At 38.7% G+C, this 13,941-nt stretch overlaps 1 protein-coding gene across 14 annotated transcripts in view; it reads left to right on the top strand.

Annotated features, from left to right (window-relative positions):
• The window catches only part of LEKR1 (leucine, glutamate and lysine rich 1), a 220,770-nt gene that overhangs the window by 162,931 nt on the left and 43,898 nt on the right, over positions 1-13,941 (top strand). For 13 of the 14 annotated variants that reach the window (XR_014135232.1, XR_014135233.1, XR_014135235.1 and 10 more), the window contains 2 exons: positions 3,836-4,000; positions 6,665-6,964. Coding sequence is in view for 10 of the 14 variants with exons in the window: in XM_081790119.1 (XP_081646245.1) it covers positions 3,836-4,000; positions 6,665-6,964 (465 nt within the window). In the remaining 4 variants the exon portion in view is untranslated. The remainder of the gene's footprint in view (positions 1-3,835; positions 4,001-6,664; positions 6,965-13,941) is intronic. The other variant, XM_081790117.1, reaches the window with a different exon arrangement.

Genomic DNA, 13,941 nt, shown 5'->3' with positions numbered 1-13,941 from the left:
GCATGAGTGGGGAGAGGGCAGAGTGAGAGGAAGACACAGAATCTGAAACAGGCTCCAGGCTCTGAGCTGTCAGCACAAAGCCTGACGTGGGGCCTGAACTCAGGCACAGTGAGATCATGACCTGAGCTGAAGTCTGACACTCAACCGACTGAGCCACCCAGGCACCTCTCATCTAGGATATTTTAAACAGCTTCTATCAATATGTAAAAAATATAAATGTGATAATTTGGCATGAATTCATCTTCTCAATGACAATATACTGGCTTAAGAAAATCCTTGTGTTTGTGGGCTTCTCATTTTGTTCAAACTATTCAGATTATGAAGGAACCAATAGTATCATCTCTCTATGCTACAGTGTCAAAACTTTCAGATGGCCTTGAAGCTTCCTTAAACGTTTAGAAATCCCTCCTGAAGCTCGTCACTGTGCTTCTCTTTCTCTGGTTGTGCAAACTAAAAATCAAATCAGTGATAGTAAAATCACTCTGCTCTCTTCTATCTTCATGCTCTTTCTTTCCCTTCTTCCTTTCTCTCTCCCTCTCTCTCTCTTTCTCTTTACCTATAAGTATTCATTCCAAGGAATAGTTCAGGAGCAAGAAGATCTCCCTGCTACCTGCCTCAGAACAGAACATTCTACTCATTCAGTCCACCAGCTGCCTTCTTTTCTTCCCTGAGTACTTAATGCTCCATCTTCATCAAGGGACTCTACTGGTTTCCTAAATGACCTCTTTCCCATAATTAATTTAAATATTTTTTTTAAAAGTCCTTCTAAAGTCTTTCTGTCATCTAATTCATAGTTTGTCCTGTCCCACCTAGTCTGGATATCTTTTTGTTCTCTTAATTTGAGCAATCAGTCCTTATTATGAAAGATGTCTTTTTGTCCTAAAATAACAATTCAACTCTACCAGTTAGCCACACAAGGAATTTTTTGAACACTTGCTATTTTAGTACCTTGGCACACATTTTTCTTCAGCTTCTCAAAACGTGTTTATTTAGTTGTTTTTTTTTTTTAATAGTATCAAGGCATCTTGTGAGCTATTAACTCTTAAAGTTACACCTTGCGAGTTTTTCAAATGTTTTGCACTTGATATCCTCCTTTCATGTGCTCTTGACTCATCTATTCCAACATGGTTGGAGCACGGGGCTGTGATCAAATGGGGAAAGTGAAAGTCAGGTTGGAGAAGTTCAGGGCTGCCATAAACAGTGTTTGCCTTGTGCCCAGCACAGTAGTACGGGCCAAGGGAGAGAAGAGAGCTGGAATCCAGCCAGTGCTCTGCTCACCAAGTGCTCTGCTCAGCATGAGGTTGTGTTCCTCTGAGGAAGGGGTGCTTTGTCAATTCACAAAAAAGTGTTGCATGGGCTGGTGGTGGCCCAGTGGAAAAATCATGTATAGGAGTTTTGATTTTATAGTAATGCATTGAGAAACCACTAAAAGGGAATAAAATAATCCAGTTTATAGTTTGTAAAGAACACCCTGCTGTGTGTGTCATAGATTGGAGAGAGGCAGGAGTGGCAGTAAGGAAGCCAGCGAAGAGGTGATAGTGGCCAGGACTAGAGCGTCGGGAGTGGAAATGAAAAGAAATGAATGAATTCAAGGCATCTTTTGGAGGTGAATAGGACTTGGTGTCGAGTTAGGTGTGAAAGATAAAAATGATGCCCCAGTTACTGACCTGAATAACTAGATGGATTGTGGTTACTGTGTTCGGACTGGGGAAGAAACGGGGGCAGGGGGAGATAGTTGTATGAAGGTTTCTGCTTCAGATGGCCTTTGTAGCAACGTGGATGGAACTGGAGAGTGTGATGCTAAGTGAAATAAGCCATACAGAGAAAGACAGATACCATATGGTTTCACTCTTATGTGGATCCTGAGAAACTTAACAGAAACCCATGGGGGAGGGGAAGGAAAAATAAAAGAGGTTAGAGTGGGAGAGAGACAAAGCATAAGAGACTCTTAAAAACTGAGAACAAACTGAGGGTTGATGGGGGTGGGGGGGAGGTAGGTGATGGGTATTGAAGAGGGCATCTTTTGGGATGAGCACTGGGTGTTGTATGGAAACCAATTTGAGAATAAATTTCATATATGAAAAAAAAAGGTTTCTGCTTCAGTTTATCTGAGACACCTCTGGTATATCTCATTGAGATATTGGCTAGCAGGAGGCAGGTGGATGTAAGTACCTGGAATTCAGAAAAACATCTGTTCTTTTTTTGAGAGACTCTGAGGCTTTCCTTGTCTTTAGAAGTGTGAACACAACACAAATGAGCAATTCTATCACGTTACTAAATGATCCTTAGCATCCTTTTCCCCAAACAACCCACAAACTTACTTTGAGAGAACCAGAATAACTCCTTGCATTGAGTATAAACATAATTGTTTTTCCTTAAAGGAAATGCTCAGCCCTCTAACCAGTGCAATAAACTCAACTGACCCCACACTGGGGCTAGTCTTCTATCTGCATTTTATTTAATTTAAAGGACTTTCTGTTAACTTTCTTAGCAAATTTTCTGTTTCCTGGTACCCGGGTTTCAGTATTTCCCTGAGAAATTCATGTTGACCTCTGTCTTCCTTGTATAGTGGTCTGAATCACAGAGTCACAGTAAGTCAGATTTGACAGTTTTTCTCCTAAGTTATCTGGCATTTACTCCTTCTAAGAACTTATAATCATGGCACAATGTAAATCTAGAGCCAGCCTGTCACTGGGATTCTCTAATCTCACTAGATGAACGACTAGGCCAGAATGACTCCAGTACTCATAGGTTTGTTCTCTCTCTTGCTCCAGTAGGCAGAGCCAAAACCAATGGTTAAAAACCACAGGGAGAGAGATGTTGGCTCAACTAAAGGAAAAACTGCCTAATGCTTAGTGCTGTCTGAAAATGGAAATGCTTGCTGGGAAGGAGTGAGTTATGGTTTCTAGGGGTGTTGAGGCACAGAGCAGACAATGGTTAGTGTAGATTCTGTGATAGAGATTGAAGGGTCACAGCACAGGAGTAATCTTCACTGACTATTTAATCCCTGCTCATGCTAGAACTTTACACAGATGTTTTGTCCCATTTAATCTTCATAATGATTCCCAAGGGAACTGGTTGTAACTCCACCAGGAGAGGTTACAGTCACAATTTAAGATTATACAGCTAGAAAGTGGCAGAGCCAAGGGTTTAGAGCCAGGATTTAAACTCAGTTCCATCTGAATCCAAAACCCTTGCTGATTCTTTCCACAATTCATGGAAGCTTGAGAAATGGAACCAGGGGATTTCTACGGTCCCTTCCAGTGCTATGGTTCTATCTGGGTCCAATATGGATACAGGCATCACTGACTTGACTGTGTTTTACCTTAATCATCCTTCTGGCCTCAGTCACATTAAAATGATAATCTGTGACTCCAGAACTTTCTGGGGTCTCATCAAGAAAAGATCATTTAAAAACTCAACATTTCTATTTTATATCTCCTCTGAGCTTTCAGTAGACCTCAGTCTAAAGGGCTCAAAATATTTTTATTTTTTTCTTATAGGGTTTCTGGCAAGGACTGGGTTTATAATACAAAGGTACAGAACACTAAGCTTTAGTATTTCTGAAAACTGTCAGAATATATTGTTTTAACTTCTCTACTCATTTTAAAAGCTTAGAAGGTCTTAGAAGATCTTGAAATATTTGACCCAAGGTCATTTTTTTTCTGGGTTAAGTTCTGAGTCAGATTCTTTTTAAATATTAGAATTAAAAAATTCAATTAATAAAATAATTAATATTAGAATTAAAAATTTTTAATTAAAGTCTGAAAATAAGCTTAATTTCCTTATCTTAAGGTCAAATGGTTTTAAATGTGTGGTAAATACTATTTTCTAGATTGAAGCTGAACTTGCCAAGGAAAGAGCCCAGCATTTAGTTGAGTTTGAGGAGCAAGCTCTGCTTTTTAAAGCAGAAGCTAAACTGGAACTTGATATTGAAAAGGAAAAACATCAAGAAATAATCTGTAAATATAAGAAAGAACAAGAGGAACTAAAAATGAAGGTCTGTCATTATGATGTTCATTATTATTTAATGGGTTTCAAGCTATAGATGTTGGTTATTTCCTTGTAAGAACACTGTACAATATTTATAACTCAAGTAGCTTTCCTCATAGTCACTGTGCCTTGGTTTTAGCTACATGGGTAGAATGGTTTGGCTATTTTCCAGAATAAGTAGCTGAAATAAATCATATCAGCATACAATAAACTTATTTTTTAGGCAGCATAAATTTATAACTAATAATTAGCATGACTAAATATTCCAGCACTTCAAATATCCAACATTAAATGATAAGATGTTTTACGTAATTAATATTTTCCCAACAACTAAAGCCTATCTCCTTTAATTGCAAATATTTTCAATTCTAGACATTTTGAATGAAGGGAAATATTTAAAAATGTAATCTACCTCCATAATTTCTGAAACAGTATGTGCTAAACATAATTTTTTTGAAGATTTTGTTTTTAAGTAACCTCTACACCTAGTGTGGTGCTTGAACTCATAATCTCAGATCAAGAGTAGCATCTTTTCTGACTGAGCCAGCCAGGTGCCCCCTAAACATAATTTAAGGTTTTGTTAAGGTTGTCCTGTTATTATAAGACCTGAACACCATATATATATACATGTGTTTGTGTATATACGTATGTGTTTGTGTGTATGTATATGTGTGTGTATATTAACCAAGACCCAGTGGGGAAACCATACTTTGAATAAACTCATTAACAGTCTGTGTAGATTAGGCATCAAATGAGACTTAATGGCCTCTACTTCAGTGAACAGGAGATATGGTACAGCCTTTTCAAGAGCACTGTGAACAATAGGCAGGGCCAGCAATGTGAGTATATGACAAGTCCAGTGTCACAGGGCCCACAGTCAGAAATGCCTCATACCTCTTGGGTTTAATGCTCTCCAAATGTTGTCTTGAAACTCTTAATAACTTTATCTTTGAATTTGTGTTTTGTAAGTGAAATCCTGTTGGGACAATGGTACACTTGAGAGATTCCAAGCTGATAGCTGAAAGCTTAGAATGTCAGCTCACCCAAGTTTCTACCTCTCCTATACTAGTTTTCTTCCAGAAGAAGCCTATTAAGGCAGGCCCCAACTTGCCAAGAGTTATAGTTTTTTAAAAGAAGTCATAAATCCAGATTTTCTAATTGAATTCTCTTGATTTGTAAATGCTGACTCCCGTTTTGAAAAAATCAAAACATATTTGTGGCTTTGTGAGTCTCCTGTCCCAAAGATAACCTGCTCTATTTCAGTGTCAGCTCTCCTTTGGATGATGGAAACGACTGCTCAGACCTAGCAATGATCCTCTTCCTTCCTGGATTAATTGAATATAATGGAATATTAATTTAATTTTTCAAGTTACTAAGTGTGAATAGATTTCTTGCAAAAGTTATTCTTAATGTAAATTTAACATTTGAAACAAATTTTGGATGCATTACTCATAAATAATAGTTCATAGAATCCTTGGAACTTTGGTCTATGAATGTTTTCCAGATTCTTCATGGACTGGTTTCTTGTTGTACTAATATTTATAATGGGACAATATCTGTAGCACAAATAATAAGGATATGTTTCATCAGAAGCAACTTTGCTCTTCCTGGTTTGTTTTCTGTTCTTTGTTTTTTAAGGAGAAAGAAAACAAGCAGTCTTTTCCCTTCTAAAGACTTTCATGACTCTAAGGAAAAGCTTCTCATCTTCTCTCTTTATCTCTCATTCTCTCATCTCTTTATCTAGAAGTACCACCTGAGAGATAGTATATTTGCAAAGCATTCTGGTATTCTCTAGAGCTGTACAATCTAATATGTTAGCCATATGTGGCTACTTAAATTTCAAGTAATTAAAATTTAAATTTAAAGTTCAGTTCCTCAACCACATTAGCCACATTTTAAATGCTCACTAGCCAGTACTGGCAAGCCAGAGCCTTTTGTTGGCCTCTCTTCCCAACTCAGCAATTGGTTATGTCACCTTGGTACCTTGGAATTGGCCGTGGTGAGAGTATTTACACCCAGTCCACACGGAGTCTACATGGAGACTAGATACAAATCTGGCTTTTTGTGTGTGTGTGCATCAGTTGCTAAACATTTACTGACATACTACTGTCAGTAGGTACAGGTGGCTAGTGGCTACCATATTGGACATCACAGACTATTTCTGTCATCACAGAGAGTTCTACTGGGCATTGTTGATCTAGAGGTATAGTACCTGAGGGCATCTCCAGTCATCATATATAAGAAAGAAAAAATATATGTCAAAACAAAACTTACTATAATTATAGCATGAATAGAATAAAACTGTGGTGCTCCTCTATGTGCATCTCCAAACATCAGGCATTTCTAGGTCCCAAAGCCACCCTACACTGAATCCAGACAGGTACGTGGATCAAGACTTGAGCTGTCCTTGGTAGCTCAATCTGGACACAAAGATTTATATATTTCCAAGGATGCCCAAGTGATTAATGCAATTCCATTTAAGGTGGTAAAAATAGGTTTTAGTCTTAACTTTTAAAAAGAAAATTTTGGAGGCCTACATAGTGTCATAGGATTTGTTTTCATTTGATAAGAAGAGCACACTGATTATTTAGAATAAACCTCCTAAAGCCATAAGGACTCTTTGGTTGCCTAGAGATATTGCCTACAAACTAATACAAGATTTATCTTACAGATATCTGATTTAATCGCAAGTGCTACTAGAGATCTAAAGCTGGAAGTGGCCACCCTTGAAGAAAAACTCCATGAATCTTGTATCCGACATACTGAAGATTCTGAATCAAAGGAGAAAGAAATTGAAAACCTTAAAAATTTGGTTGCAGAATTTGAAGCCCGCCTGAAGAAAGAAACTGACAGTAACGATTCCATTTCAGAGGACTTGAGGAAGGAAATGAAGCTGAAGTCAGATGAGCTAGATAGAGTAATGCTGGCACAAACACAACTGATGCAGCAGTTTAACCAGTCCCAGGAACAGGTAGGAAGCAGACGATGGTGCCGCTGTGACTAGTGAAAGAGCACACACTCTTTCAAAAAGTAGACAAACAAACAAACATCAAAGATAGCTTGGTGTCATGCAGTCGAGGACTGTTAGTCAGGAACCTGGAATTACATCCTGGCTGTGTCCTTAACTAGGCAGTCATTTAACCTCTCTTCACCTGGCTTCCTTTTCTGTAAAATGAAATTCACTGAACTACAAGATCTCTATGGTTTCCTCAGCACCCAGTTCTACTGTGTTGCAAAAACCATTTAAAACTTCTAAGACTAGAAATCTTTGCATATTTATGTCTTACTGGTTTTGACATTCAGTCTTTGCCAAAGAAACTTTTAGAGCACTTGCTGCTTACGTTCAAAAAATAATTTGGACAATATATTCTGAAAGTAATTTCTCTTTAGGGCTTTATCTTTCCGTCAACGTAAACTATAGCATAATGTACATGAGTTGGTCTTCTTTCTTATGTATGCATGATTATTTCAGCAATATTTTTGTTTAAACTGAAATAGAATTATTTTGATTTGAAATTGTTTTCTAATGAATTCTTATTTCAGAACTGCTAAGCAGTTGAGGTCACACAGCATGGCAGAGCCAAGATTCTATTTGAATCTCCATGATATGATGTTTCCTGTTTCAGGAAACCTGAGTTCTAGTGATTCTGCTTCTAAGTTTCAAAGTGACCCTCAGGCTTAGCACTCAACATCGCCAGGCTTCATTTCCTTCCTTCCCTCCTTTGTTCGTTCTTTCTTTTTCTTTCTTTCTTTCTTTCTTTCTTTCTTTCTTTCTTTCTCTCTCTCTCTCTCTTTCTTTCTTTCTTTCTTTCTTTCTTTCTTTCTTTCTTTCTTTCTTTTACTCTTTCTTTCTTTCTTTTTTCTTTGTTTCAAAATACCAATAAACATGCTACTTGCTTCTCCAGATGTTTAGGGAGTCAGCTGATTGAGCATCTCCTGCCAACACACAATAGCATAGCCTCCCTCATCAAGGTTGCTGCTTCCACCAGTCCTGGCATGAGTGGGAAAGGATAGCACATATGGACTTGGTTCTGCTGGAAAAACCCAAAGGAGAGAGGTGATACAGAGTTGCTTCAAATGAGACAGCAGTGTTTAAGTTCTAAAGGAGGGTCAACTGGTTAAAGGAAAGAGAGATCAAGGCAGTTAGACTGGCAGGTTTTCTAACTCTTAAATATCCAAAGACATGGCAATATGGAAACTGAGGAGTAACCTATACACTAGGACATGTAAAAAAAAATAGAAGTGTTGAATCCAATAAATATATATTGAGCATCTATCCAGGGCCCAGGTGCTAGGCCCTATATATGCAATTAGGAACAAGACTGACAGCTGCCATTACCTGCTCTCAAAGAAGAATTTAAAGAAAATATTTTTTTTTTTCAATATATGAAGTTTATTGTCAAATTGGTTTCCATACAACACCCAGTGCTCATCCCAAAAGCTGCCCTCCTCAATACCCATCACCCACCCTCCCCTCCCTCCCTCCCTCCATCAACCCTCAGTTTGTTCTCAGTTTTTAAGAGTCTCTTATGCTTTGGCTCTCTTCCACTCTAACCTCTTTTTTTTTCCTTCCCCTCCCCCATGGGTTTCTGTTAAGTTTCTCAGGATCCACATAAGAGTGAAACCATATGGTATCTGTCTTTCTCTGTATGGCTTATTTCACTTAGCATCACACTCTCCAGTTCCATCCATGTTGCTACAAAGGGCCATATTTCATTCTTTCTCATTGCCACATAGTACTCCATTGTGTATATACACCACAATTTTTTTTATCCATTCATCAGTTGATGGACATTTAGGCTCTTTCCATAATTTGGCAATTGTTGAGAGTGCTGCTATAAACATTGGGGTACAAGTGCCCCTATGCATCAGTACTCCTGTATCCCTTGGGTAAATTCCTAGCAGTGCTATTGCTGGGTCATAGGGTAGGTCTATTTTTAATTTTTTGAGGAACCTCCACACTGTTTTCCAGAGTGGCTGCACCAATTTGCATTCCCACCAACAGTGCAAGAGGGTTCCCGTTTCTCCACATCCTCTCCAGCATCTATAGTCTCCTGATTTGTTCATTTTGGCCACTCTGACTGGCATGAGGTGATATGTAAGTGTGGTTTTGATTTGTATTTCCCTGATGAGGAGCGACATTGAGCATCTTTTCATGTCCTGTTGGCCATCCGGGTGTCTTCTTTAGAGAAGTGTCTATTCATGTTTTCTGCCCATTTCTTCACTGGGTTATTTGTTTTTCGGGTGTGGAGTTTGGTGAGCTCTTTATAGATTTTTGATACTAGCCCTTTGTCCGATATGTCATTTGCAAATATCTTTTCCCATTCCGTTGGTTGCCTTTTAGTTTTGTTGGTTGTTTCCTTGGCTGTGCAGAAGCTTTTTATCTTCATAAGGTCCCAGTAGTTCATTTTTGCTTTTAATTCCCTTGCCTTTGGGGATGTGTCAAGTAAGAAATTGCTACGACTGAGGTCAGAGAGGTCTTTTCCTGCTTTCTCCTCTAGGGTTTTGATGGTTTCCTGTCTCACATTCAGGTCCTTTATCCATTTTGAGTTTATTTTTGTGAATGGTGTGAGAAAGTGGTCTAGTTTCAATCTTCTGCATGTTGCTGTCCAATTCTCCCAGCACCATTTGTTAAAGAGACTGTCTTTTTTCCATTGGATATTCTTTCCTGCTTTGTCAAAGATTAGTTGGCCATACGTTTGTGGGTCTAGTTCTGGGGTTTCTATTCTATTCCATTGGCCTATGTGTCTGTTTTTGTGCCAAAAGAAAATCTTATATGAGTAATTACATTGACATCCAGAGGAAAGAATGACCTAAACAGAAACTTATATATGTTTTGTTTTTGTTTTTGTTTTTGTTTTATTTTTGAGACAGAGAGAGACAGAGCATGAGAAGGGGAGGGGCAGAGAGAGAGGGAGACAAAGAATCCAAAGCAGGCCCCAGGCTCTGAGCTGTCAGCACAGAGCCCAACGTGGGGCTAGAACTCATGGAGTGTGAGATCATGACCTGAGCTGAAGTCGGACGCTCAACCGACTGAGCCTCCCAGGCGCCCCTAAACAGAAACTTATATAAAAAGCATAGACTGAAATCTTAAAAATTGGCTTTAAGGGCCTATATTGGTTATCCCTTGTTGAACAATCCACTATTCTCAAATTCAGTGTTCTCAAACAACAAGCATTTACTATCTCACAGTTTCTGTGGGCCAGGGCTCTGAATTTGACTTAGCTAGGTACTTTTGGCTTAAGACCTTTTGTGAGGTTGGTGTCAGGGAGTCAGGCATACAGTTTTGTCTAAAGGCTCAACTAGAGGAAGATTTGTTTTCAGACTCACTTTGTGGTTGTTAGCAGGAGTTATTTTATTATGGCTGTTGGGCTGAGAGCCTTAGCACCTTGCTGGCTGTTGGTCGGAGGACTCCCTTAGTTCCTTACAACAAGGACTTCTACGTAGAACAACAACAGCTGGATTGGCTCAGAGCACCAAGTGAGGAAGAATGAGAGTGCAAGAGAGGTGTCTAAGATAGAAGCTACAGTCTTTGTAACATAATCTCAGAAGTGACATCCCATTGCTTCTGCTAAATTCTATTCATTATAGATGAGTCAGTAAGTCCAGCTCACATTCAAAGCAAAGAGATTGCACAAGGATGTGAATAAGCAAGAGGGCGGGGATAACTGGGGGCCATCCTAGAGGCTGCCAGTCTCAGGGCCGGGCCACTAGAGGTAATTTTGGCAAGAGACCCTAGATTAAAAGTGAAGAATGAATTTCTTTTTCAGACAAAAGGAGCTACATGTGGAGCTCTTTCTGCTCAGTAGTTGTAAAAGGAAACTACTTAGAGATGAAGTTTTATTTTTTCTTTAATGTAGACTTTTGAGATATACAAAACACTGGGTTGGCACTTAAATGATCATTGATCAGTACTGGGGAATAGAAAGAGATCATTCCAAAAGTAAAGTTACCTAAGGACATGCCTAGGGACAGACTTCCTTTAGCTGGGGTGGGAGGAGGGGAGGTAGATTAGATTTTCCTTTTGAAGTTAAATAATTGACACTCAACTATAAGAATAAATAATTAAGGCTGCTTCTCTGGTTAAGCATACCAAAATCCAGAATATTCCTATAAAAATAGGGAATGAGACAATAAAAGGGGTAGGATTTATGAGCCAGAAAGAATAGGGGCTGTAGCTTATACAGTGAAAAACACTATTATTTTGATCACACATTTCAGATACTTGAAATTTGTCAGTTTCTGGAGAAAAAAGGACAAAGTGAAGGACAAATTGTCATTAGAATGAAGATAAATTTTTGGTCTAGTAAAGAGGCTAATTAAAGACAGGAAAGCCCTGCTCTCTTTCAAGAGGCCAGAGAATGGGTAGACTTTGTTTTTAATTGTATGAAGAATGTTCTCAAGGATAGGAGGAAAGCCAGAGCCTCTAAAGGGCAAATGGGCATTCCTGCATGGAGCCGGATTATTGGAGAGCATCCACAGGAACACCAGGATCAAGAAGGTTTAGCAACAAAAGATGCAGGTGAAAGGGGAGAAAATGGAAAGTAGAGCTGTATGGGAAATGTGAATGTTGAAAGGGGGCCCATGAAAATCCTTCATAGGGAAAAGACACGCCTAAAAAAAGGGAATATTTTTTTAAAAGAAGAAAGAATTCAAAAAGAAATATAATATATTAGGGAATAGAACATCATTTAACAACAGATTAAAATAGTCACATGCTTCTTGCTGCCAGTTTTCCTTCCTACTAGCTTCATGTGAGTCCTGTCAAGACAGTGTGGCCCAGCCGCACTGACAGAATTACGTGTTGTAATTCAGTAATTCAGAGGAAGAATGTGGCAAATCCAAAAGGAACCCAAAACAAAAACAGAAAGGAACTACCAAAGGAAGCTCAATATTTTTGTTGTCTTAAGATTATCAGTAAGGAAAACAATGGGACAGAAATTTTAAAATATCAGTTTCTGTAGCCATCTAATGAAGATGAAAGACATTCAAAAAGAAAAAAGAATGCTCTTGGGGCACCTGGGTGGCTCAGAGGGTTGAGCGTCTGACTTTGGCCCAGGTCATAATCTCACATTTTGTGAGTTTGAGCCTCGCGTTGGCTCTGTACTGTCAGCTCAGAGCCTGGAGCGTGCTTTGGATTCTGTGTCTGCCTCTCTGCCCCTCTCCTGCTTGCACTCCGTCTCTCTCTCAAAAATAAATAAAAACAGTAAAACTAATAATAATAATAATAATAATAATAATAATAATAATGCTCTTGGTTAAACATGGAGAATTGAATATGTATGTTTATCTATGCAATCCCAAAACATCACTAAAATTACAGTAAATTAATAAAAAGTGAATATATCCATAAGGAAAAGAGAACAGGAGAGGAAGGAGTTGACACTAGATGAAAGAGACATTGACCAAATTTTGAAAATTGAGAAAGCAGTGTTGAGAGGTAATTAGTAGACTGTATGATATTGAAACCTGATGCCTGTGGGGATTGGGGAAGTGAGGTGGAACCCTAAAAGGAACAAATCCAATTATGTGACACAATGCTGGAAAGACTCAGTGATTGGAGACACCAGATACTTCTGAAAGAGGGAGAGGAGTGGATCTGAAAACAGGATTGTTTGAATAATTGTGAAAGGAACAGACAGATCCTCGGATGCCCTCACTAACCCCTAAGCAACTTCACCCACCATCCTGGCAGTATACCAAAGGTTTATACTCTAGAAAAACCTGAATTTAAGAGGCTTTGGACCTGAGGATACAGAAGAGCAGATTGTGGGATAAGGCTAGAATGAAAGTCTGTACCTCAGAGTGAGACCTCTTGAACCACTTTACCCACTTACTTCCCAGAATAGACAACTAGGTTTATATATCAACAGCTAGGAAATTGGAAGTATCTTCTCTGGAGAAATGCAGGAAGAGAAAAGAGAAGAGAAGAGGACAGGACAGGAGAGGAGAGGAGAGGAGAGGGGAATGGGAGTGGGAGGGGAGGGGAGGGGAAGGGAGGGGAGAGAGGAGGAGAGGAGAGGAAAAAGATCTATGGATACTGACAATTGGGGTCTCCCAGTGAAATGGCAATAGTCATGTCTAATCTACCCATTAAGAAGTATACCAGTCATTAAGCCCTCACCTAGACACACAGAGCTTCCAGTAACATTTAGGAGACTCCTTTTTAAATGTCAACAGCCAAAGATCATCAAATGTTTTAGAAACACCTCAAATACGAGACAGAAGCTAGGATCAAAGTAAAACTCAGAAGGAAAAAAAAGCAACTCAGAAGAAAAAGATACAAAATAATGCATGCAGGCAGCTTCAAAAAAGAGTACAATTAATGTCCTGAGAGAGAAAAGAAAAGATATTGCATCCATGGAACATAAGCAGAGGCTATGAATAAAGAACAAGAATAAATATTAAAATATAAGAGCTGAAGTAAAAAATTCAATATTTGGGTTAGATGATAAAGATGAATAAATCTCCCAGAAAGTAGAAGAGAAAAACAAAGAGATGGAGAGAAGAAAAGAAAATTAGAGGAGTTCTGGAAAGAGAGAACAGAGAAAGTGGAGGAAAGATTAGTGCAGAAACTAATCAAGAACATTTCTAAGTACTGAAGGACATACACTTCTATATTGGAAGAAGGGTCCACTCACCATAATGAATGGTAAAGCCATTCCACCAAAGCATTTCATCATGAAATATCTATACCTTAAGGATAAACATAAGTTCTTAGGAAGTTTTCAGGTCAGAGAGGGAGAAAGGATGAAATCTGAGAATTACAGCAGGGCAACAGATTTAGAGAACAACCAGGCTGGGTTCAGCAGAATGGAGGGTTTTTAGAAGTATGTCTCCAATATAAGAGAAGCTGATAGATTACATGGAGTGTTCGAACATGCTGAAAGGATATTTACACTTCTATAAGTAGATTTGGTGAAAAATAAGTAATCAACAACCCGGAAA

The sequence above is a fragment of the Panthera onca genome, chromosome C2 (genome assembly GCF_046562875.1).
Source record: "Panthera onca isolate mPanOnc1 chromosome C2, mPanOnc1 haplotype 2, whole genome shotgun sequence".
In the NCBI taxonomy this organism is placed as follows: Eukaryota; Metazoa; Chordata; class Mammalia; order Carnivora; family Felidae; genus Panthera; species Panthera onca.
Note: the sequence above shows the minus strand (reverse complement) of the source record. Positions and strands in the feature narration are given on the sequence as shown.